The sequence below is a fragment of the Scyliorhinus torazame genome, chromosome 12, assembly GCF_047496885.1.
Source record: "Scyliorhinus torazame isolate Kashiwa2021f chromosome 12, sScyTor2.1, whole genome shotgun sequence".
NCBI classification, from domain to species: domain Eukaryota; kingdom Metazoa; phylum Chordata; class Chondrichthyes; order Carcharhiniformes; family Scyliorhinidae; genus Scyliorhinus; species Scyliorhinus torazame.
In genome coordinates this window covers 40,285,760-40,310,750 of record NC_092718.1, presented here as the reverse complement: position 1 = coordinate 40,310,750, position 24,991 = coordinate 40,285,760, and the positions used below count along the sequence as shown (strand labels likewise).

The following is a 24,991-nucleotide window of genomic DNA, read 5'->3' as shown; positions in this document are numbered from 1 at the left end:
CCACTGTGCCGCCCTCCAAATATTTTGAATGGAATCTTTAATCTGGGTATTGAAACTTAAAATACTAAAAATTATCTAAGAGTTGAGCATTTGATTTTGAAGTCTTTCACTGTTCTGCTTCCATGTAAGCCAATATGAGGAATTCTGTTGTGATAATTGCTGATGAGATGCTAGAGATGCCATTAAAAGATTCTGGAAAGAGCTGCAAAGATGTTTCTCAAATACTTACATTTTATGCAAGTCTGTTTCTGTCTGATTATCATTTGTAAATACATTTTACTAGTTTTAGCCTTAATAATACAGACTGGCAGCTTGATAGTTTTAAAGTGGACATCAGAACGTGGTGGTCAGCTTATGTTGTCTCCGGTGCAAAGAACGGTAGTAAAAATTTGTTGTTGCATCACAAGGACACAGGTTACAGTTCAGAGGTGGCACAGATCTGCTTGTGGAAACTACTTTATCCTGTGAATTCTCAAAACTGGGTCAATTCTAAGTGTGGTGAAAGGGTTTACACAGGAAAACTTGCAAGTTGGGAAACTCATTGACTAATTTTTTTAAAGAAAATGCCTAGGCTGCATACTAGCTTTTCTATTCAATACCTTCTCCAGTGATGCAGTGGATGCTCGTGTTGGGCTGTGCCTGAATGTTTATTTCAGAAAGTTGATGTTCTGGATGTCTGCATCCAGTGCTACATGTGCTGAACTTTTTATCACCAACTGTTTTATCCAGATCATAGTGTTGGGGGCTTTATCTTCTGGGCAGCTGATTTATTTTCAGTGCACAAATTCACAGCTTGATCTTGGATCATACACAAGAACAAAAGAAAGCCAGAGCAACCTTTTTTTTTAACCTCCAGCCAACTCTATCGATGGCAAAACTTGGCTTCTGCCAGAGGCTTTGGATCGGAACATGAATCATGAGAATTCCTGCACTATTAGTGCCATCAACGACACCTCTAAACTGCACAGAACATATTCTTTCACTTGTCAACACATCATTGACTTTATCATTTTTCAAGGTGGCAAATGGAATGATAGTCGACTCTGGGCTGGTTTGGCAACAACATATCAACTGTAAAAATAAACACATTTCTTTAAAAAATACTGGAATGAACAATCTTAAGTAGTCTAATACTGAAACCCAGTGCACCATTGAAGAAGGCATTGAATAGGATTAGTAATATTGAACAGCCTATGTTTTTAAGCAAAATAGTTCAATGAATCCCCATCGGACCCTTTCACAGATCTTGAAGCTGGAATATTCATATTGGTTAAAATCCAAAGTTCTGCTTGCGCATTTCCATTCTCATCATGAAAACCACATGTGTGCTGAGTCTCACTAGTTACCAGGCCACTCTTGGTCATTGAAAAAGCAAATTGGCGGGCAGGAAATCACACACAATATAACTGAAGTAAGTTAAAATGCACAAAATGAATTTCGGCAGAAAGTTTTGGTACAGGAGGTGCAAGTTAAACTTTTTTTTAAAATGTAATGGGGGAGGGAGTTGGGAAACTAAATTGAACTGAAACTGCAAACCCCTAAAAAAAAAAATTAAGCTTTCACATCTCGGCTGACTTCTCTGATTTGCTTGGATAGATATGTAGCAAATAATCTTGTGTTTCTGTTCTTCAACATTATTCACTGCTTGCTGCTGGGCATGCATTTGTCTGTCATGCTTCCCATGAGTGAACAGGCTGTCAATGATCTCTTTGGTGAGATTCCGAAAACAGCTGGCACCTATGGGACTGAACCTAAAATTGGTTGGGGAAGGATTGGAGCACCTTAAGTAGAAACGGTGAAAAACTCTACATTGTTCTGACCAAGAGAATGAGCGAAATGGGCAAAATAATTGCATGCAAGTTTGAAGGAAGCAAAGTTGTGTATTTGATCAAAGGGGAGGGAACCTGTTCAAATGTGATGGCTCATTTATGATTGGGTGAGGCACTCCATAAAATGAATCTACAGCTTGTGCAGGAAAAGAAACTGCCTTACAGGCCTGGTTTGGAATTCTGTAACAATAATTTACAAAGAAAAAAAGAAACTTTGTGATCAAATAAACATGAAGACCGCTTTGGAACCTCACAATTCTAAAAGGAGATTTGGAAAGATGATGCCAGCTGCAAGTTAATTAGTTCAAGATTTAATGGACAATTGCTTACTGATAACCAAGTTTCTCTTCGACTTTGAAATGGTACTCTAATTGAAAAAAATGAATTGGGTACTCTAAATTTATTTGTTTTAAATGGAATGTTGATGCCTATGGCAAGGGGAATCTAGCACAAATGTAGGAAGTGTTTCTGCAGCTGGACAGTGCCTTAGTGAGACCACATGTAGAGTAATGTACAGTTTTGGACTCCTTCATAGAGGATATAATTGTATGAAAAGCTGAGATGACCGATTCCTGGATGAAGGGTTTAGCTTATGAGGAAAGGTTCAGCAGGTTGGGTCTGCCTGTTTAGAATAATGGAATGTTTTTTATTGAAACATAGAAGATCATGAGGGGACTTGACAGGGTGAATGCTGAGGGGATGTTTCCCATTGTGGGGTGTCTGGAACTAGGGCACATGAATTAAAAATTAAGGGTCTCCTATTTTAAGACTGAGATGAGGAGATATGTTTTTCCTCCAGGCTGTTTGTCTGTGGAATTCTCTTTCCCAAAGTGCAGCGAAGACTGTGTTCATTGAATATCTTCAAGGCTGAGTTAGTTAGATTTTTGATTGACAAGGGAGCCAAGGATTATCAGAGGGACATGTAGAGAGTGGAGTTGAGACCACAGTCCATGATGTAATTGAATGACATTAGTAGCTTGAGGGTTCAAGTGCACCTAGTTCTTGTGAGATAAGAGAAATTCTGTATGCAGCAAATTATGATCTGGAATGCACTGCTTGAAAAAGAGGTAGTCCATTTCAAACAGGAGTTGGGTGTATATGTTTCAGGACTATGCAGAAAAAACAGAAGAATGCGACCAATTGGATAAACCTTTCAGAGGCATGATGAGCCTACTCTGTGGTGTAAAATTCCACCGTGTTTTTTAAGCTCAATATAAGTTTGTATTTCTGATGAAGTTTTGGTAAGTGCTAGTTGCAAGAGATGTTAGTAAAGGTGTGAGATCAGTTTGTTCAATTACTATGTGAAAAGGGAAATAATTATAGGGTACAGGAGAGGGAAAAATAACTTGACAAAAATGTCGTTTATCAGTTTATTTCATATCTTGAGCAGTCTATGTTGCTATTTAGATGTTTCATCCATTCTCCAAATTTGGTAATGTTGTATTTCAGTATGAATTCACTTAGCCTGTTGGATTTGCATAGCTTTTAAGTGTTTATATTAATGCCTTCTGCTTCTTGTTATGTCTTGGCTTTACCAGAAAAACCGGGTTGAACAGCAACTCCATGAGCATTTGCAAGATGCAATGTCTTTCTTAAAGGATGTCTGTGAGGTACTACTTCTCTTTCGACAGTGCATTTCCATCCATGGTTTCCCATTCTAGACCTATAGACCATCTGCATGAATTACAACAATGTACCAAGCAGTGTTTTTAAATCCACATTATTTTCTGTTTCAATCATTTTTTTGATTTTTTTTTTTAATACATTCATGGGATGTGTGCATCGCTGGCAAGGCTGGCATCTGTTGGCCATCCCTAACTTCTCTCTAGAAGGTGATGTTGAATCACCTTGAACTACTGCAGTCAATGTGGTGAAGGCCCTTGCACATTGCTGATGCGCAGGTAGTTCCAGGAGTTTCACCCAGCGACAATAGAGGAATGGTGATATATTTCCAAGTCAGGATGTCATGGAGGACAACTTGGAGCTGTCTTCCCAGGTGTGCTATCCTTGAGGTCCCTGGATTTGGAGGTGCTGTCAACAAAGGGGCAGCACGGTAGCATTGTGGTTAGCACAATTGCTTCACAGCTCCAGGGTCCTAGGTTCGATTCCCGGCTTGGGTCACTGTCTGTGCAGTCTGCACGTTCTCCCCGTGTGTGCGTGGGTTTCCTCCGGGTGCTCCGGTTTCCTCCCACAGTCCAAAGATGTGCTGGTTAGGTGGATTGGCCATGCTAAAATTGCCCTTAGTGTCCATAATTGCCCTTAAGTGTTGGGTGGGGTTGTGGGGATGGGGTGGAGGTGTGGGCGTTGGGTGGGGTGCTCTTTCCGGGAGCCGGTGCAGACTCGATGGGCCGAGTGGCCTCCTTCTGCACTGTAAATTCTATGATAAAACCTTGGCAGGTTTCTACAGTGCACCTTGTAGATGGTGTACATGACAGTCACTGGTCTCCCAGTGGTGGAGAAAATGGATGTTCAAGGTGACTGAGTGCCAACCAACGTCCTGGATGGTGTTGAGTGTCTTGAAACTGCGTTCATTCAAGAAAAGTGGGTGGGATTCCACCACAGTCACTGCTTGTAGGTGCTGGAAAAGCTTTTGGGAGTCAGGATGTGAGCCACTTGCCACCGAACATCCAGCTTCCAACTTGCTCTTGGTGCCAAAATATTTGTGTGCCTGGTCCAATTAAGTTTCTGATCAATGGTGACCCTCTGAATAATGCTGCTGAATGTCATGAGGTTAAATTCTTTCTTGTTGAAGATGTGCCACTTGCGTGGCACGAATGTTACTTGCCACTTAGCCAAGCCTGATTGTTGTCCAAGTCTTGCTTCATTATCTGAAGTTACAAGTTGGTACTGAACACTCTACAATCATCAATGGATTTCTGGCCTTATGATGGACATTCATGAAGCAGCTGAAGTTGATTAGGCCTAGATCATTGCCCTGAGGAACTGCTAAAGAAAAATCCTGGGCAGTGATGATTGGCCTCCAACAACACCAACCTTGGAGCTAGGTATGACTCCAGTCAGTACAAATCTTTCCTCATTATTCCACAATTACTTCAATTTACTAAGACTCCTCGAATTATCACTCAAATGCTGCTTTGAAGGACAGTCAGCCTCACCAAGCTCTGAAATTGAGCTATCCATGTTTAGACTGTGAAATATTAAGATCTGGAGCTAGGCGGTCAAATTCGGTAAATGCAGTTGGATAACATCAATGACGAGCCTTTCTGTCACTTTGCTGATAGTTCGTAGACTGCGGTAGAAACTGGCCAGATTGGATTTATCCTGCTTTTGTGAGCAGGACATACTTGGGCAATTTTCCAATTTATTAGGTAAATTCAGTGCAGTAGCTATACTGGAACAGCATGGTTGTTGACTCAGCTATTTCTGGAACACAGGTCTTCAGTACTGCCACATGAGATGTTATCAGGACCCATAGCTATTCAGTATCCAGTGCTTTCAGCTGTTTCTTGATGTCATGTGGTGTGAGCTTAATTGACTGAAGATTTGTTTCTGTGGTAGTGCAGACCTCATCCATTTGGTCCTTCTGCATGAAAATGGTTACAAATGCTTCAGCCTTCTCTTTTGCACTAGCATACTGGACTCCACCATTATCTGAGGACAGGGATGTTCATGAAGTCTCATGTTTGTTTAATTGCCCACCACTAATCATAGCTGGATGTGACAGGATTGTAGATGGATCTGATCCCTTTGTTGTGAGATTGTTCAGCTTGGATTTGTTTATTGTCATGTGTACCGAGGTACAGTGAGAAGTGTTTTTCTGTGAGCAGCTCAACAGATCATGAAGTACATGGGAAGAAAAAGCAATAAAAGAAACTACATAAAAGGGCAACATAAGGTATACAATGTAACATAAGTACCAGCATAAGTACCGACATAAGTACCGGCATCGGATGAAGCATACAAGGTGTAGTGTTAATGAGGTCAGTCCATAAGAGGGTCATTTAGGAGTCTGGTAACAGTGGGGAAGAAGCTATTTTTGAATCTGTTTGTGCGTGTTCTCAGACTTCTGTATCTCCTGCCCGATGGAAGAAGTTGGAAAAGTGAGTAAGCCGGGTGGGAGGGGTCTTTGATTATGCTGCCCGCTTTCCCCAGGCAGCGGGAGGTGTAGATGGAGTCAATGGATGGGAGGCAGGTTCGTGTGATGGACTGGGCGGTGTTCACGACTCTCTGAAGTTTCTTGCGGTCCTCGGCCGAGCATTTGCCATACCAGGCTGTGATGCAGCCAGATAGGATGCTTTCTATGGTGCATCTGTAAGAGTTGGTAAGGGTTAATGTGGAAATGCCAAATTTCCTTAGTTTCCTGAGGAAGTATAGGCACTGTTGTGTTTTCGTGGTGGTAGCGTCGATGTGGGTGGACCAGGACAGATTTTTGGAGATGTGCACCCGTAGGAATTTTAAACTGCTAACCATCTCCACCTCGGCCCCGTTGATGCTGACAGGGGTGTGTACAGCACTTTGCTTCCTGAAGTCAATGACCAGCTCTTTAGTTTTGCTGGCATTGAGGGGGAGATTGTTGTCGCTGCACCACTCCACTAGGTTCTCAATCTCCCTCCTGTATTCTGACTCGTCGTTATTCGAGATCCTGCCCACTATGGTCGTATCGTCAGCAAACTTGTAGATGGAGTTGGAACCAAATTTTGCCACGCAGTCGTGTATGTGCAGGGAGTAGAGTAGGGGGCTAAGTACGCAGCCTTGCGGGGCCCCGGTATTGAGGACTATTGTGGAGGAAGTGTTGTTGTTCATTCTTACTGATTGTGGTCTGTTGGTCAGAAAATCGAGGATCCAGTTGCAGAGTGGGGAGCCAAGTCTTAGGTTTTGGAGCTTTGATATGACCTTGGCTGGGATTATGGTGTTGAAGGTGGAGCTATAGTCAATAAATAGGAGTCGGCTCCAGACGGAGTTTGACCTGTTGACCACAGGGAAGGCGGAGGCACAGTGGAGGAAGGCGCAGGGGGCGACCTACGAGTATGGGGAAAAGGCTAGTCGGATGCTGGCACACCAGCTCCGTAAGAGGACGGCAGCGAGGGAAATAGAGGGAATCAAAGATGGAAGGGGAGCCACGGTTCGGAGTGCGACAAAAATGAACGAGGTATTCAAGGCCTTCTATGAAGAGCTGTACAGATCCCAGCCCCCAGTGCGGGAAGAGGGGATGAGACGATTCCTAGACCAACTGGGATTCCCGAGGGTGGAGGAGCAAGAGGTGGTTGGTTTGGGGGCACCAATTGGGTTGGAGGAGCTGAGCAAGGGTTTGGGGAGTATGCAGGAGGGGAAGGCCCCGGGACCGGACGGGTTCCCGGTGGAGTTCTACAGAAAGTACGTAGACCTGTTGGCCCCGCTACTAGTGAGGACCTTTAATGAGGCAAGCGAGGAGGGGACCCTGCCCCCGACAATGTCGGAAGCGACAATTTCTTTGATCCTAAAGCGGGACAAGGACCCACTGCAATGTGGATCGTACAGGCCGATCTCGCTCCTCAATGTGGACGCTAAGTTGTTGGCAAAAGTGCTGGCCACGAGGATTGAGGACTGTGTCCCGGGGGTGATCCACGAGGACCAGACGGGATTCGTAAAGGGCAGGCAATTAAACACTAATGTGCGGCGGCTCTTAAACGTGATAATGATGCCATCGGAGGAGGGAGAGACGGAGATAGTGGCAGCTATGGACGCGGAAAAGGCCTTTGACCGAGTAGAGTGGGAGTACCTCTGGGAGGTGCTGCGTAGGTTTGGGTTCGGGGGAGGGTTTATCAGTTGGGTTAAGCTCCTTTACAGAGCCCCGGTGGCGAGTGTAGTGACGAACCGGCGGAGGTCGGAGTACTTTTGGCTGTACCGAGGAACGAGGCAGGGGTGCCCCCTGTCCCCCCTGTTGTTTGCATTGGCGATCGAACCCTTGGCCATGTCATTGAGGGAGTCTAATAAATGGAGGGGGATGGTCCGAGGGGGAGAAGAGCATTGGGTGTCACTATATGCGGATGACCTGTTGTTGTACAACCACCGGTTTGTCCCGGGGAGGATGGACGGGGGGTTCCAGAGCTGGCATCGGACGGGGATTAGAAGAATGGGGGACCTGTTCATTGACGGGACGTTTTCGAGCCTAGGGGCACTGGAGGAGAAGTTTGAGATACCCCTGGGAAATACTTTTAGATATATGCAGGTGAGGGCGTTTGTGAGGCGACAGGTGAGGATCCAATGGAGGGGATGGTGGAGGTCATGCAGACTCTAAGGGAGTTTGGGGAGTTTTCGGGCTATCAGCTTAATGTAGGGAAGAGTGAGCTCTTTGTATTACAGGCAGGGGACCAAGAAAGAGGGATAGGGGACCTACCGCTGAGGAGGGCAGCGGGGAGTTTTCGGTATCTGGGGATCCAGATAGCCAGGAGTTGGGGGGCCCTACATAAACTGAATCTGACGAGGTTGGTGGAGCAAATGGAGGAGGACTTCAAAAGATGGGACATGTTACCGCTCTCGCTGGCGGGCAGAGTGTCGTCAGTCAAAATGGTTGTCCTCCCGAGGTTTCTGTTTGTGTTTCAGTGCCTTCCCATTGTGATCACCAAGGCCTTTTTCAAGAGAGTAGGCAGGAGTATAATGGGGTTTGTGTGGGCGAATAGGACCTCGAGGGTAAGGAGAGGGTTCCTGGAACGAAGTAGGGACCGAGGAGGGTTGGCGCTGCCAAACCTAGGGAGCTATTACTGGGCAGCAAATGTGGCGATGATCCGCAAGTGGGTGATGGAGGGAGAGGGAGGCGGCATGGAAGAGGGTGGAGATGGCGTCCTGTAAAGGAACGAGCCTGGGGCGTTGGTGACGGCACCCCTGCCGCTCTCGCCGACAAGGTACACCACGAGCCCGGTGGTGGTGGCAACGCTAAGGATCTGGGGTCAGTGGAGACGGAACAGGCGTGCAATGGGAGCCTCGGTGTGGTCCCCGATCAGGGGCAACCACCGGTTTGTCCCGGGGAGGATGGACGGGGGGTTCCAGAGCTGGCATCGGGCGGGGATTAGAAGAATGGGGGACCTGTTCATTGACGGGACGTTTTCGAGCCTAGGGGCACTGGAGGAGAAGTTTGAGATACCCCCGGGAAATGCTTTTAGATATATGCAGGTGAGGGCGTTTGTGAGGCGACAGGTGAGGGAATTCCTGTTGCTCCCGGTACAAGAAATTCAAGATAGGGTGATCTCGGGTGTGTGGGTCGGGGAGGGCAAGGTGTCGGCAATACACCAGGAGATGAAAGAAGAGGGGGAAGAGCTGGTAGAAGAGTTGAAGGGTAAATGGGAGGAGGAGCTGGGGGAGGAGATCGAGGAAGGTCCGTGGGCTGATGCCCTAGGTAGGGTTAATTCCTCCTCCTCGTGTGCCAGGCTCAGCCTGATACAATTTAAGGTGGTTCACAGAGCTCACTTGACGGGGGCGAGGTTGAGCAGGTTCTTTGGGGTAGAGGACAGATGTGGAAGGTGCTCAGGGAGCCCGGCGAACCATGTCCATATGTTTTGGTCATGCCCGGCACTGGAGGGGTTCTGGAGAGGAGTGGCGGGAGCAATATCTCAGGTGGTGAAAGTCCGGGTCAAGCCAAGCTGGGGGCTAGCAATATTTGGAGTAGTGGACGAGCCAGGAGTGCAGGAGGCGAAAGAGGCCGGGATTCTGGCCTTTGCGTCCCTAGTAGCCCGGTGAAGGATCCTGCTAATGTGGAAGGCGGCGAAGCCCCCTAGCGTGGAGGCCTGGATAAACGACATGGCTGGGTTCATAAAGCTGGAGAGGATTAAGTTTGCCTTGAGAGGGTCTGCGCTGGGGTTCTACAGGCGGTGGCAACTGTTCCTAGACTATCTCGCGGAGCGTTAGAGGAAGGTCGGTCAGCAGCAGCAGCAACCCAGGGAGGGGGGGGGGAATGGGGGATTGCTTGTGGGGGGTGGATGAGCAAGAGATAACATGAAGGGTGGGGGAAACTGGCACGTGCGGGAGAGAGCCGGTGTATAAAGCTATGTAAATATACCATTTTGCCGTGTATATATCTTGCTCAGTGTGATTTCTTGTTATTTTGTTACGGGGGGGGGGGGGGCGGTTATTGTTTGTAAGGGAGAAAAATTGTGTTGATAAAAGCTTTAATAAATATATATTTTTTAAAAAATAAATAGGAGTCTGATGTAGGAGTCCTTGTTGTCGAGATGCTCCAGGGATGAGTGTAGGGCCAGGGAAATGGCGTCTGCTGTGGACCGGTTGCGATAGTATGCAAATTGCAGTGGATCAAGGCATTCTGGGAGTATGGAGGTGGTGAGCTTCATAATCAACCTCTCGAAGCACTTCATTACGACTGAAGTCAGGGCCACCGGACGGTAGTCATTGAGGCACGTTGCCTGCTTCTTCTTTGGCACCGGTATGATGGTGGTCTTCTTGAAGCAGGTGGGGACCTCTGAGTGGAGTAGGGACAGTTTAAGATGTCCACGAACGCTCCTACCAGCTGGTCCACGCAGGCTCTGAGTGCACGACCAGGGATCCCATCCGGGCCCGTCGCCTTCCGAGGGTTCACTTTCAGGAAGGCCGATCTGACTTCGGAAGCTGTGATGGTGGGTATGGATGAGTTGTGGGCTGCTGTGGCACTCAACAGCGGATTGTTGGTTACTGCTCGAACCGAGCAGAGAATGCATTGAGTTAATCGGGGAGGGGTACGCTGCTGCCGGAGATACTGCTCCGCTTCGCTTTGTAGCCCGTTATGTTGTTTAGTCCTTGCCACAATCGCCAAGAGTCTGTCTGACTCTAGTTTGGTTTGATATTCTCTCTTGGCATCTCGGATGGCTTTGCGGAGGTCGTACCTGGATTTCTTGTATAGGTCAGGGCCGTCTGAGCACTGTCTCTAAGTAAGAGCTCTTCTGTCTCCTCGGACCAGCACTGCACAACCTTCTTAGCTGGATTCTCCCGCTTGAGTTTCTGCTTGTATGCCGGGAGAAGGAGCACCATCTTATGATCTGATTTCCCAAAGTGCGGTCGGGGGATGGAACGGTAGGTACCCTTGATTTTTGAGTAGCAGTGGTCAAGAGTGTTGTCGCTCCTGGTGGGACAGGAGATGTGCTGGTGGAATTTTGGCAGTACACTCATGAGGTTGGCCTTGTTGAAGTCTCCGGCCACGATGAACAAGGCCTCCGGGTGTTCTGTTTCGTAGTTGTTTATAACTGTACAGTTCGTCCAGCATCTTCCTCACTTCTGCCTGGGGTGGGATGTAGACCGCTTTGCCTCTGCTATTTAACTTGCATGTAATATGTTGTTGCTTCACTGGGTTGATACCTCATTTTTAAGCCCCTCTTTGGTTGATCCCCTGACTTGATGGTAATGGCACGTTGGGAGGTATGCCGTTACTGATTATGGCAGGATACAGTCCTGCTGCTAATGACGTAAAGCACCTCCAGGGTGCCCAGTTTTGAGCTTCTGGATCTTTTCTGAATCTATCCTATTTAGCACAGTTGTAGTGCCACACAACATGGTAGCGAGTGTCCTCCGGTTGAAGATGTGTACAGAGGGCACGTATCATGGATAGATGCAACTTTAACAAGTAGATGATGAGAACTTGTTCATGTAGCTTTTTCCCCTTTCTGTTGGTGTTCTCACCACCTGCCACAGGCCCAATCTAGCAGCTGTGTCCTTCAGTATTCAGTCAGCTCTGTCATAGTGATGCTCCTAAGTCACTTTTAATCGGCATAGAATTCTCCCATCTAAAGTGCATTCTATGCCCTTGCTTCCTCCAAATGTTGTTAAAAATGAAGGAGTACTAATTCACCAGCTGAGGAAAGGTGGTAATCAGCAAGACTTCCATCAGGTTCAGAATCATTGTGGAAGATTCTAAGGGCCACTTCCTCCTGAATGTATAACACTGTGCCACCTACTTTAATGCATGTATAAAGCATGCAACAGTCTTGTTCCGCTGGCAGGGATGGTGATAGAGGAGTCTGGGACATTGGCTGACACGTAAGATTTTGTGAGTATGACAGTCAGACTATTGCTTGATTAGTCTTTGGGTCAGCTCTCCCAATGGTGGCACAGTCCCCAGATGTTGTGAAGACGACTTTGCAGTGTTGCTTGGGCTGGGTGTGCCTTTGTCCTGTCTGAATCTGGTGCCGAAACCAATGTTAGGTGGTCCCTCTGATTTTACACTTGTTTTTGCAGAGGTTTGGAAAAAACAGAGTCGTTTGCACTGGGCAGTTAAATAAAAGTCAACCACATTGCTATGGGTTTGGAGTTGCGTATAAGCCAGACTGGATACGGACAGCAGATTTTCAGCCCTGAAAGTCTTTAATGAAACAGGGTTTTGAACAACAACCTGATGGTTTCAGTGCCACAATTACTGGTACTAGCTTTTCATTCCAGGTTTACTTAATTAACTGAATTTGAATTCCCCAGCTGCCGTGGTAGGACTTGACCTCATCTCTCTGGATCATTAATCCAGGCCTCTGGATTACTAGTCAGTAACATAATCACTATGATACCACATCCAAGTAAATTTACATGTCCCAACAAAAATGCATGTCAAATGACCATCTTAATGATTCTCTTTATTGTGCTGAGAAAATCGCAAACTTTCAAATCGCCCCACCCATAATAAGTGGCTCCCTTTAATGTGAATTGTTTATTTTAATTCCCTTTCCCCAGATATCCGGTTTATAATTTGAAACATATTCCAGATGCTTGTAGCTGCTGTTGAGACCTTTTGTTTTTGTTGCTATTTCTTTCCTTTCTTATCCATGACATGCTTTATACATTAACTGACCAGCTGTGAGTTTACCTTATTAGAAGTGTTGCCAAAGCAAATGTCTTCATTCAGCATGTTGTTTCTTCACAGCAAACTCGAATGGAGGATCGTCTGGACCGATTGGATGATGCCATCCACGTTCTCCGAAATCACGCTGTTGGCCCTTCAACAAGCATGTCTGGTGGCCATGGTGACATGCATAGTTTACTGGGACCATCACAAAATGGGCCAATTGGAGGACTGAATTCAAACTATGGAGCACCTGCACTGGTAGCATCCAGTCGGCAAACGTCAATGGTAACTTCTTAAAATATATATACTACGAAAGGGAGAAATTGTCAACGTGGAAATTTATTCTCAATGGCCAATACAATTCTTTTGCTTTTGTAGCACACAATGTTTTACCAGAATTCCACATTAATATTTTTTTATAGAGAAGGAAATCGGTTTGCTTTCTTGTTAAAATTTATTGCAGCATATGAAGCCACACTATTATTGTTGACCTTGTACGTTGTGCTTATAGTTATGTTTAACACACTACTATTGCACACATTTTTATCACTTCATTATATTATTTTCAAATGTGATCATGATTGAATTTAGTTTTTAAAAAAGTTTTCTGCTTTTGAATGTGAAATGGTATGCCTTCAATGTTGGCTACATTGTAACTGTAGATACCGATAACTGGGTATATGGAGGTAGAGCAGTTTTAAATCTGTTTGAAACCAGATTAACTTTGGGTTGTTTTTTTAAAGATGTTTAAAAATAAATTTTGCGTACCCAATTATTATTTTTTCTAATTAAGGGGCATTTGAGCATAGTCAATCCATTGTTGCTAACTTTTGCCTTAGTTTAATTGCTCTGCTTTATCACCTTTGCTCTTGAGTCGCCAGGTATCTTTCTGATACCGCCACGTGGTTCAAGTCCGAGTAATGATCAATAATCCAATACACCGCTTAGTAAAATTTAAATCAAAGCACATTTATTATACACAGTAATCACTACTCGTGCATAAATTCTACGTCTAAGCTACTTCTACGACTAACAGGCCAATACTTAACTCGGAACTGGCCCACCAGGTCAGGGAAACGAATGACCTTTCGTTCGTGTTCTGATACTGCGGGATTCGAAGTTGGTACAGATTGGTAGCTAGGAGCACCTATCGCGTAGCGAGCGTTGAAGTAAGACTTACTATATTTCAGCGATGGCTGGACCGGTCACTGTCGAGGGTTGGTTCGCGTTGCTGAATGATCCGGTCAAGAAGAACAATTTGAACTTGGACTCTATTCTTATAGTCCCCAGGGGCTTCCTGCCTTTCGGGGCGGACCCTGTACCTGGTTCCAAATGATTGGACTTTGTCCCAATCACTTGGTTCGATTTTCTCCAATGCTGGAGCGATTCCTTGATCGATGGGCGGTCTTGAGGTGGTCGTTCACCTCCCTTTGTGTAGGCTTCTGCTGGCGCCGACGAGTCTGGGTTGGCTTTATGTATCTAAATGTTGCTCATTGTTCCAGGGGATTGCTCATTAATATGCAGATGGCTGGTGTTTTGTTGTGCTGATGGTTACTGGTATCAATCTTGTCTGGCCTTCCCAGAGGTGAATACACAGTCAACCTGCAGCTGCTCATTTGTGTCCTGTTGGCTGACTTTCCCATCAGCCTTTGCCGTTCCCCATTTTAAATCGGGAGTTAGCCATTCTAAATCGGGAGTTAGCCATTTTAACTGGCTACACCATCTACCTTGCACATCTTTCGGTTGTGGGGGTGAGACCCACGCAGACCTGGGGAGAATGTGCAAACTCCACACGGACAGTGAGCCGGGGCTGGGATCGAATCCGGCCCTCGGCGCCATGAGGCAGCAGTGCTAACCACTGCACCACCGTGCCGCGGGTTGTTTTGTTTTTAAAGAGATCACGGATAACTGCAACATTATTTTATGTGTATTTTGCAAGTTGTGATGTAGCATCATCCGGCATGTTGAAATATTTATGCTATATAGCTGATTTGAATGTGTTCAGAACACATCACTGTCTAAACAGTAGGCTGCGATTTGATTTCGGTGCCGCCCTCACTTCCCCCCCCCCCCAAAAAAAACCTAGACCCCACAACAACATGCCATAAAACAATTATGGTATTCCATAATTATCTTACAATTATGGTATTCCACTAATTTGTTTGGAATCACTTTTCTGTAAAGTAGATTTTCATGCATTGAACAATTTAATTTAATTTGTATTCAACATATCCTAGTTCAAGGGCACCAGTCTGAAATGTTCAGATCCTGCACTTCTGGTTTTCCCTTCTCCTTTTCCTGTTAAAGTCCTGATTTATAGGAAGTTTTCCATTGAAGCTTTGAGCTCTATCCAAGTAAAACTGTCTACATTTACAGGAAGTAACCGTTGTGCGTCTGTGAAACGCCTTATTACAGTTTTTAAGTTGAAATAATTTTAATTTAAGTTCAGATTGCTTATTCAATCTAATTAAATTATTACCAAGAGCCATGTAATGTGTAAGGTGGATGTATTCATTCAATTTGAATGCTGTTGACTTCAACTAAAATTTGCAAATTGTGGCGCAATTTCCCGTAAATTATATTAGCATTGAATTTAAAGGTGAGCCAATCTGAAGTTGTTTTATTTTTGTCCAGGCTATCAGTTTAAAATCTTGATCCGCATCTATATCAAAATTGAGCAGAATCTAAATTGCTGGAAATATTTTATAAATATTAATAAAGTTGGGAGAACATGAACCCAATTGAAATTTAAATCAATAGAACCCTGAGATTAAATCACTGCTTGTATGTGTTATGTATTCAGTAAAAAAACATGTTCTGCTTCCGCAGCTAGTTGTCTGCATATTATTTTCACAGGTTTGCTGATTGTCAGGTTTACTGAGAAATAATATGTGGTTTATTACCAAGTAAATCTAATTATGTAGAGATTATTCCTTGAAAAATGGCTCTTATTTCTGCTTTTTGATTGCACATTTTCTACTTCAAAATGCTGGACTATGTAATGAGATGTCACTGCAGGTGAAGGGGTTATACTTGTTGCAATAATTGTGCTAACTGTATATATTGTGGTTGGGTTAAGCTGCTGCAATTGAATCGGTCCACTTTGTCTCTGTCTTGTTTCTTTGGATAACTGAAGCTAGAGTTATGTATGTGCAATTGCCACTGACCTGTTGCTGTTTTATTGGATGTTTCTTAGTTTAAGACAAGTGCTATCTGAAACAGCTCACCTGAAATGTAAGCAGATTTGCAATAAGGTTACAAATAGTGTTGGATTAAAGAGAATTCTTGTATATTTGTCAGTGGCAATGTTGAGCATTTGAAAAGGTAATATCCATCCTCTGTAGTAAGACTTTCAAAAAGATCAAACTAAGTTTGTAGGTTATATAGTAACTATGTATTTTGAATGTACTAATCAGTGATCCTTGCATTTTTATGTTTTACTGACTACTCCTGTCTCAACAGCCTTTATGACCTGGAAGCAGCTTTGTTCAGCCAGTAACAGTACAGTAACACTAGATGCAAGTGTCAGATGACATTCTATCTGCATAAAGAACTTTACAAAGCATTTTAATCTAAAACTTTAATGACAGGTACGTAGGGTATTTTTATTTACATCTCTTTACTGTTCCTTTTCCATTGATGTCAGCACTAACTGCAGCACTGGATATTACCTTTTTAAAGCCACCTTGACTTTTGTGGATGTTAGAAAGTGGTTTAGGTGTTGAGATGTGTTGTGGAATCCAGGTTTGTGGACAGTCCGGTTTATTAAAAAATCGTGATTTAAGTGGCTTGTAATGTTGTTCCAATGGTAATGATTAGGCTTACTCTGGGTTTTCGAAATGTCAAATATCTATTTGCCATTGATTCTATTCTCCACTGCAGAACCTGTATCCAAGCATGGTTAAATCTGAAGTTGTTGGAGAAAGTCATGTTCCTTGATTGGTTTTCACGGAGAAAGAATTGTCTGTGCAAGGTTCTTGTTTTGATGGGAAGAATGCCAATGATAAAATTGCACCTGCAACTTGTTTTCTATTTAAGATATAAATGCCTTCTCTCCCCTGCGCAGTAAAGTGGAGGTTACTGCTTTGTGGAATCCAGTCAGCATGGAGAAAACAGACCCTTCACAGAGAATTTTTAGTTTATGCTTACATTTTTTCCAGATGTGTAAGTACTGGCACAAATGTTCTCCAGCAGATTTTATGGAGCGAATCAGGCAAGATGATATGCATTGCAGAAGCTTGGAAATGTACTTGAAAAAGTGAATTAGCCAAGAGTACATGAGCAGGGACAAGAACTGATGGAATGCAATGTTTAATTTGTGGTTGTGACATTGAGCTTTTTAATGAAAGGGATTTGAGAACAGCTGTAGTGGAAATATCCATTGAAGCAAACAATTTATAGATTAGTCCCCAGATAGAATCAATTAATCAAATCCATCTTGTCTTCAAAATGTGGGAGCCATTGATATATGAGAGAATTTTCATGGAAAAGCTGCACAGCTTGAAACAGATATGCTCCAGGAATTTAAATTAAGCTGCCAATGTAGAGTTTCCAGAGCTGTTGTTTGGGTAGAAATAAATAGACAAACACACGTTCAACATATTTAGTCATGATTGCAACAGGCCTGAAGTGTTACATACTGTAAAATGAAGCTGGATGTTGTGCAAATGATACTACATTTATGCTTAAACAGATGAGGAAGTGGCTGAGTCCTGGCATTATCCTTGTTATGAAATTGTTCCCCTTAATCCTGTGAGGGAGGGAGTGGTTTCAATAAGAGGAGATATGAAGAATAGAATTATAAAACACGCGGCAGCCACCAGCCCATTTGCTGCTGATCTATATATATCATCTGCCAATGTTGCAGGTGTCTTTCACTGCCACTGACCTTTGCTGGATACTTTTGGAACTCTTCACAGAATGGAGGGTTTTGCCTCCGATTCCTCCCCCTCTAATGCTTTTTCTCTCCTCTAATGCTTTTACTCTCCTCTCTGCCTATGCAGGCACCCTCTCCTCCACAGCGCACATGCACTCTCTCACTACTTTTTCACCCCCTTCAGCACATTACACCAACCCTGATGTGCACCCTCACTCACCCATCCCTGCGCACACCCTCATTCTTCTCAGCCCCGTCTCCCTGTTTGACATGTGCCCTCACCTCATCTTCCCTGAGTTCACCTTCGGTCTCCTACACCACTTTACTTGCCTCTGTCCGCCACCTCCCTTTCATACCCTCGCTCCTCTCCCCCACCCCCTCCCTTCAGGTCCTCGCTCTCCCAGCCCCCTGGATACAGTCTCCGCTTCTGCCTGTGCTTCAGGATTAGTGGGTCTATCTATGAACAGCAATCAAGGGTGAAAAGTCTGGTATTTTGTTCACTGGTGATTCCTTGTGTTGAGATTTGTTTTAGCATCCTGTAGCCAACCAAATATGATTGAGTATTCTGCCCAGATCCAGTGGTGAAATGAAATCTTCCTGGTCTCTTGAGGGTCACGATATTTTGTTGGATAGCATTACTCTAGGTTTCGTAAATTCACTAAAATCAAATCACAGAAAGAAGAGATATTATGCGAACATTTGCCACCACAAGGACTTCCATCCTTCACACTGTAAACTATTTACAATAACCTATATGTAATACCTGTAAAGTAATAAAATGTTCCACCATGCTTCATAGGAGGGTTATAAAGCAATATTTGGCACTGAGGCACAAAAGTATATATATTAAAGCAGATGGCCAAATAATTGGACAAAGAGGCAGTTATAATAGAGTGACTGAGAAGGAAAAATGAATGGCAGAATGATTTTAGAGAGGGATTTCTAGGTTTTTGGGCCTCGACACTTGAAAGCCTAGCCACCAATGGTGGAGCAGTTAAAATCGGAGATGCTCGAAGCCAGAGTTAGATCAGCGTGTTTATTTTGGGCGATTATGAAGCAGCAAAATTTAGAGATGGGGACGGCCGAGGCCATGGGATTTGAAAACCAGGCTGGGAATTCTAGTACTGGATGAATGGAGTTTCCTCCAATTAAATATTGTGAAGCAAAAGTCTTTTGGCCCTACTGCAAACTCTGTTCCCAGCTACCAAGTTCATCACTCTCCCTGGCAACAGTCTGACGCTGAACCAGACTGGTGACAAGCTTAGGGTCGTGTTGATCCTGTGATCACCACCCGACCACACATCTATGCCATCACTAAGACATGTCTATTTCTATTTCTGTAATTTTGCCTATGCCTCATACGCACTGAAACCTTCATCCATGTTACCGCTAAACTGACTATTGTAACACACTTCTCAAATGCCCCTCTCATTCTACTTTCTGTCATCCAAACTTGTTACCCTGAGTTGGATCAAGTCCTCTTCACCCATCCTTGTGCTCACTCACCAACGCTACTCTCGGTTGGTCACTCCTTCCTGGTCAAGTGACGTGTAGTCAAAAGTCTAACCTAATAGCAATGAAGATGGATTCATTGCTGCAAAAGCTTTATTTTAGTTTGATCTGGTTCCAAGACATTCCCACATTTAGCAACAATTTATACCCATTCAGCAGCCGTGGCAGTAAACATCAAAGAGTTTAGATCCCTAGAATCATATCTGGCAGGATGTCAGCATTCTGTTTTGTATTCCTACATTTGGTCTAAAACATGAAAGGCTGGGGAAAAAAACATTTTAATTGGCAAACTTTACAAAGTTAGATTTTTTTTCTTTCCTCTTTTGTTCTGGTGTCTGGACGTAGATTGTAAAATGTCTTTGTGGATAAAGCTGTATAAGAAGATTTTCCATGGGAATTTTATAGTATGTAAAATACTGTGCAAGCTGAAGAAAAGTATTTTCTATGTTTTGAAAAAGCATCAATCAAAAATTTTCTATCAGGAAATGACTGCTGCTTGAATTTATATAGTGCCGATGATGTAAAAATTTCAAACCATGTTGGAGCTTAAATAAGTGAGTTGACCGAAGGCAGGAGAGAGAAATGAGTAGTAACACAAAATATTTCTTTTGAGGGAACATTTTATTGAGGCATTTATAATTTTAACATTTTAATATGTTAACATTCTAAATAACAGAACGGTCCGACACAGGCAAAAAAACACCCCACAGTAACATACACAACTCTTCCCCCCCGCGCCCCCCCCCCCCCCCCCCCCCCCCCCCCCCGCCCTAACTCCTGGCTACCCATATATTAGATTCCCTGCCCTTATTCTCCACTTCCATGCCTCCCCTTCTTTCCCCCCCCCCCTTTCCTGCAGATTGTCAGTTTTCCTTAAAGAAGTTGATGAAAAGGTGCCACCTCCAAGCGAACCCCTGTATTGAACCCCTTAAGGCGAACTTAATCTTCTCTCGCCTGAGAAACTCTGTCATCACTGACCCACACCGCCGACTTTGGAGGCTCTGAGTCCCTCCAGCCCAGCAAAATCCATCTCTGAGCCACCAGGGAGGCAAAGGCTAAAACCTCGGCCTTTCTTCTGCACTTTAGGGATTCTATGAAAAGGATCATAAATTCATTGCATTTGGAGATAGGGGAGCCAATGGAGGTTGGTGAAAATAGGAGCATTAGGGTAACACTGTTCACTTGAGTTGCACTCAGATTTGGGCTTGATGCCTTGGCTTTGCAAATACTACAGTTTGAACATGTACAATGTGTAAAGTTTTCGAGGTTTAGTTAGCCAAACTGCTCAGTGGTTTCTATTTTGAATGTTTGTCCTGGGGAGAGAGAGTAGTGAGAGCATATGAAAAAGTGTAACCCTTAGAGATGATCCAGTCCAGCTCCCATGTTCTGCTAAATACGAAAGATCTATCTTGTTTACCATCCTACTGTGTATCCTTGGGTGTAAGAATGGAAATTTTTTTTAAATAGGTGAATTAAATTGTATAACATAATCACTTTTCAGTTGAGATTTCCACAGATTAATGGACTCGAGATGTGGTAATCAGTCGCCGTTTTTTACAGCGGGGAGCCTTGCTCGCCGGAAGACCCCGTTGTAGCGTGACATCATTTTAAACGGCATCCCGGTCTCAAGAGGCCCTAAAAGAATCACCGACCTCGCCCCACCAACCCAAACGCAACGTGGGAGGGTTCCCCCAGCCCCACCCAACTACCACTGCAGGCAACCCTGGCCCGATCGCACACGCAAACAAAATGCGGCTTGGTACCTTGGCACTGCCAGGATGGCACTGCTAGGATGCCCAGGTGGCACTAGCAGTGCCAGGGCTCTACCCTGCCCAAAGGACATGCTGCTAGGGGCCTCCGATCCCCTTGGAGACATGAGTGCCATTCCGTCCGGGGACCAGTACCAAACGGCACTTGCCCAAAGCCCCCAAGGCAAAGGTATTGAATCTCAAAGCCTCATGTACTTTAGGACTCTGCACATTATACTGAGGCTTACTGCCTCGCTATAATATGCAGATTTGCCAAACAACGATCCCGCCCATTGTAAAAGAATTCACCTTGCAACGTCTCGCGAGATTGTGTTGAATCTCGCGAGGCGTTGCGGGCTCGGTAGATCCCGGGAGTGATGTCTCCCGGCCTTCACCGGCTTCAATGTGCTGCGGCGAGCTGCTTTTCTGGGACAGCGTGGCTGGAAGATCGCGCCCTAAGGTTCTGACAATTAAGTTATACATTGATGGCTTTCGATTTGCAAGTTCCCCATTTTATTCAGGGAAGATACCAAGTACTGTAATAGCAAGATATTTCTTCAAGGAAGAAATTTGCAAGACAATTGAAGAATGAAGCTCGGTTGATGCACCTCCTCATGACAGATTCCAGACAGTGTCACCGGGGCTGCCTAGCTCTCTTCCTGGATGAATTAATATTATTTTTAGAGGTGTTGGTGGGGAGTGGGTTTGCCATGATCGAAGAATTATTTTCAACATTAAGTGTAAAAGAATTACATCTTTAAAAAAATTGTTGCTTTAACATAGAAGGGTTAGCACCGACTGATGACTTGAATATAGCAGCAAGTTCTTTTCCTTGCTATGAAGAGGTTAGTGCAGAATTTAATGAGCATAAAAAGTTAATCAACAAATAAATGAATTTGTGAAGAAGCTCCAGCTGTTAAAATGTTATCATGAAATTATATAAAATTATGCAGTTGTTCAAAAAGCATAATTGTTTTAGAAGGGTTTCTTAGAACTGCCCGGATGGCTCAGTTGGGTTCCACAAAGTGGACCTAGCCCATGGATTCATAGGCAAGGAGCAAATAACTTCAGGAGGGCAGGAAAGAAAATGGGTGAGAGAAAGTTTAGGGGTTACATGTTTCTTTTAATGAGTGCTCTAACCTAATATACATACATGCCACCTAATATACATACCATAGAGTGAGTGGTGTATAACTTGTAGATGGTTGTATTTTGTTCCTTGAGGACATATGTTGAACTTAGCTTTTATTTTGAAAATATATTTTTTTGCAACTGAAATGTAGACAAATGTCATCAGTGCTGTGATTCACTGCCTAAACTGCAGACTGTCAGCTGTATGGTAATGAATTGAACTATCTGGCCTTTGCAGAACAGACTGCTGCTCTGAGACAAAGAACTGTTTGAACACCTGTTATGTTTATGTCGGCCAGCCACATTTTAATATGTATTAAGATTAGAAGAAAAGAGGATGGTCCATTTTAAGAAGGTATTGATGACTGAACCTTTGTGAAATAATGATAGCAGTCAAGTTTCACAGAATTTCTACTTGTCTGTTTAATTTTGTTTATATATCCGATTCATTTGACACTACTGTATTTGCAACATTACTTCAAAACATTTTTAAATCACTCAACCTTTTTGAAGTGCAGTAACTTAAGCAAATTCAGCTGCTGTTCTGCAACAACAATACTAACCTTTTTCAAATAGAATTAATTGATGGAGGAATGTTGATCAGCCCTTGTAGAGCTCGCAGCTTTTATTGGAACAGTACTCCCAAGATCTTTTATTGTCCATCTTGAGCACCAGAACAGAAGATTGAGCTTTAGTTTGATGTATCTATCTACATCATTAAAGCATTCTCTCAGTTCTCCCAGTGCAGGCCTCAAATTTTCAACCTTATGGCCTAGAGATAGAACATAGAACATAGAACAATACAGCGCAGTACAGGCCCTTCGGCCCACGATGTTGCACCGAAACAAAAGCCATCTAACCTACACTATGCCATTATCATCCATATGTTTATCCAATAAACTTTTAAATGCCCTCAATGTTGGCGAGTTCACTACTGTAGCAGGTAGGGCATTCCACGGCCTCACTACTCTTTGCGTAAAGAACCTACCTCTGACCTCTGTCCTATATCTATTACCCCTCAGTTTAAAGTTATGTCCCCTCGTGCCAGCCATATCCATCCGCGGGAGAAGGCTCTCACTGTCCACCCTATCCAACCCCCTGATCATTTTGTATGCCTCTATTAAGTCTCCTCTTAACCTTCTTCTCTCCAACGAAAACAACCTCAAGTCCATCAGCCTTTCCTCATAAGATTTTCCCTCCATACCAGGCAACATCCTGGTAAATCTCCTCTGCACCCGCTCCAAAGCCTCCACGTCCTTCCTATAATGCGGTGACCAGAACTGTACGCAATACTCCAAATGCGGCCGTACCAGAGTTCTGTACAGCTGCAACATGACCTCCCGACTCCGGAACTCAATCCCTCTACCAATAAAGGCCAACACTCCATAGGCCTTCTTCACAACCCTATCAACCTGGGTGGCAACTTTCAGGGATCTATGTACATGGACACCTAGATCCCTCTGCTCATCCACACTTTCAAGAACTTTACCATTAGCCAAATATTCCGCATTCCTGTTATTCCTTCCAAAGTGAATCACCTCACACTTCTCTACATTAAACTCCATTTGCCACCTCTCAGCCCAGCTCTGCAGCTTATCTATATCCCTCTGTAACCTGCTACATCCTTCCACACTATCGACAACACCACCGACTTTAGTATCGTCTGCAAATTTACTCACCCACCCTTCTGCGCCTTCCTCTAGGTCATTGATAAAAATGACAAACAGCAACGGCCCCAGAACAGATCCTTGTGGTACTCCACTTGTGACTGTACTCCATTCTGAACATTTCCCATCAACCACCACCCTCTGTCTTCTTTCAGCTCGCCAATTTCTGATCCACATCTCTAAATCACCCTCAATCCCCAGCCTCCGTATTTTTTGCAATAGCCTACCGTGGGGAACCTTATCAAACGCTTTGCTGAAATCCATATACACCACATCAACTGCTCTACCCTCGTCTACCTGTTCAGTCACCTTCTCAAAGAACTCAATAAGGTTTGTGAGGCATGACCTACCCTTCACAAAGCCATGCTGACTATCCCTGATCATATTATTCCTATCTAGATGATTATAAATCTTGTCTCTTATAATCCCCTCCAAGACTTTACCCACTACAGACGTGAGGCTCACCGGTCTATAGTTGCCGGGGTTGTCTCTGCTCCCCTTTTTGAACAAAGGGACCACATTTGCTGTCCTCCAGTCCTCTGGCACTATTCCTGTAGCCAATGATGACATAAAAATCAAAGCCAAAGGTCCAGCAATCTCTTCCCTGGCCTCCCAGAGAATCCTAGGATAAATCCCATCAGGTCCCGGGGACTTATCTATTTTCAGCCTGTCCAGAATTGCCAGCACCTCTTCCCTACGTACCTCAATGCCATCTATTCTATTAGCCTGGGGCTCAGCATTCTCCTCCACAACATTATCTTTTTCCTGAGTGAATACTGACGAAAAATATTCATTTAGTATCTCGCCTATCTCTTCAGACTCCACACACAATTTCCCATCCCTGTCCTTGACTGGTCCTACTCTTTCCCTCGTCATTTGCTTATTCCTGACATACCTATAGAAAGCTTTTGGGTTTTCCTTGATCCTTCCTGCCAAATACTTCTCATGTCCCCTCCTTGCTCGTCTTAGCTCTCTCTTTAGATCCTCCCTCGCTACCTTGTAACTATCCATCGCCCCAACCGAAACTTCACACTTCATCTTCACATAGGCCTCCTTCTTCCTCTTAACAAGAGATTCCACTTCCTTGGTAAACCACGGTTCCCTCGCTCGACGCCTTCCTCCCTGTCTGACCGGTACATACTTATCAAGAACACGCAGTAGCTGATCCTTGAACAAGCCCCACTTATCCAGTGTGCCCAACACTTGCAGCCTACTTCTCCACCTTATCCCCCCCAAGTCACGTCTAATGGCATCATAATTGCCCTTCCCCCAGCTATAACTCTTGCCCTGCGGTGTATACTTATCCCTTTCCATCATTAACGTAAACGTCACCGAATTGTGGTCACTGTCCCCAAAGTGCTCTCCTACCTCCAAATCCAACACCTGGCCTGGTTCATTACCCAAAACCAAATCCAACGTGGCCTCGCCTCTTGTTGGCCTGTCAACATATTGTTTCAGGAAACCCTCCTGCACACACT

The 24,991-nt window shown here is 44.3% G+C and overlaps 1 protein-coding gene across 12 annotated transcripts in view; it reads left to right on the top strand.

The window, feature by feature from the left end:
- tcf12 (transcription factor 12) overlaps positions 1-24,991 on the top strand; it is a 365,767-nt gene that overhangs the window by 307,275 nt on the left and 33,501 nt on the right. For 8 of the 12 annotated variants that reach the window (XM_072470734.1, XM_072470723.1, XM_072470727.1 and 5 more), the window contains 2 exons: positions 3,368-3,439; positions 12,658-12,864. In XM_072470734.1, coding sequence (XP_072326835.1) covers positions 3,368-3,439; positions 12,658-12,864 — 279 coding nt within the window. The remainder of the gene's footprint in view (positions 1-3,367; positions 3,440-12,657; positions 12,865-24,991) is intronic. The other 4 variants (XM_072470729.1, XM_072470725.1, XM_072470724.1 and 1 more) reach the window with 1 other exon arrangement.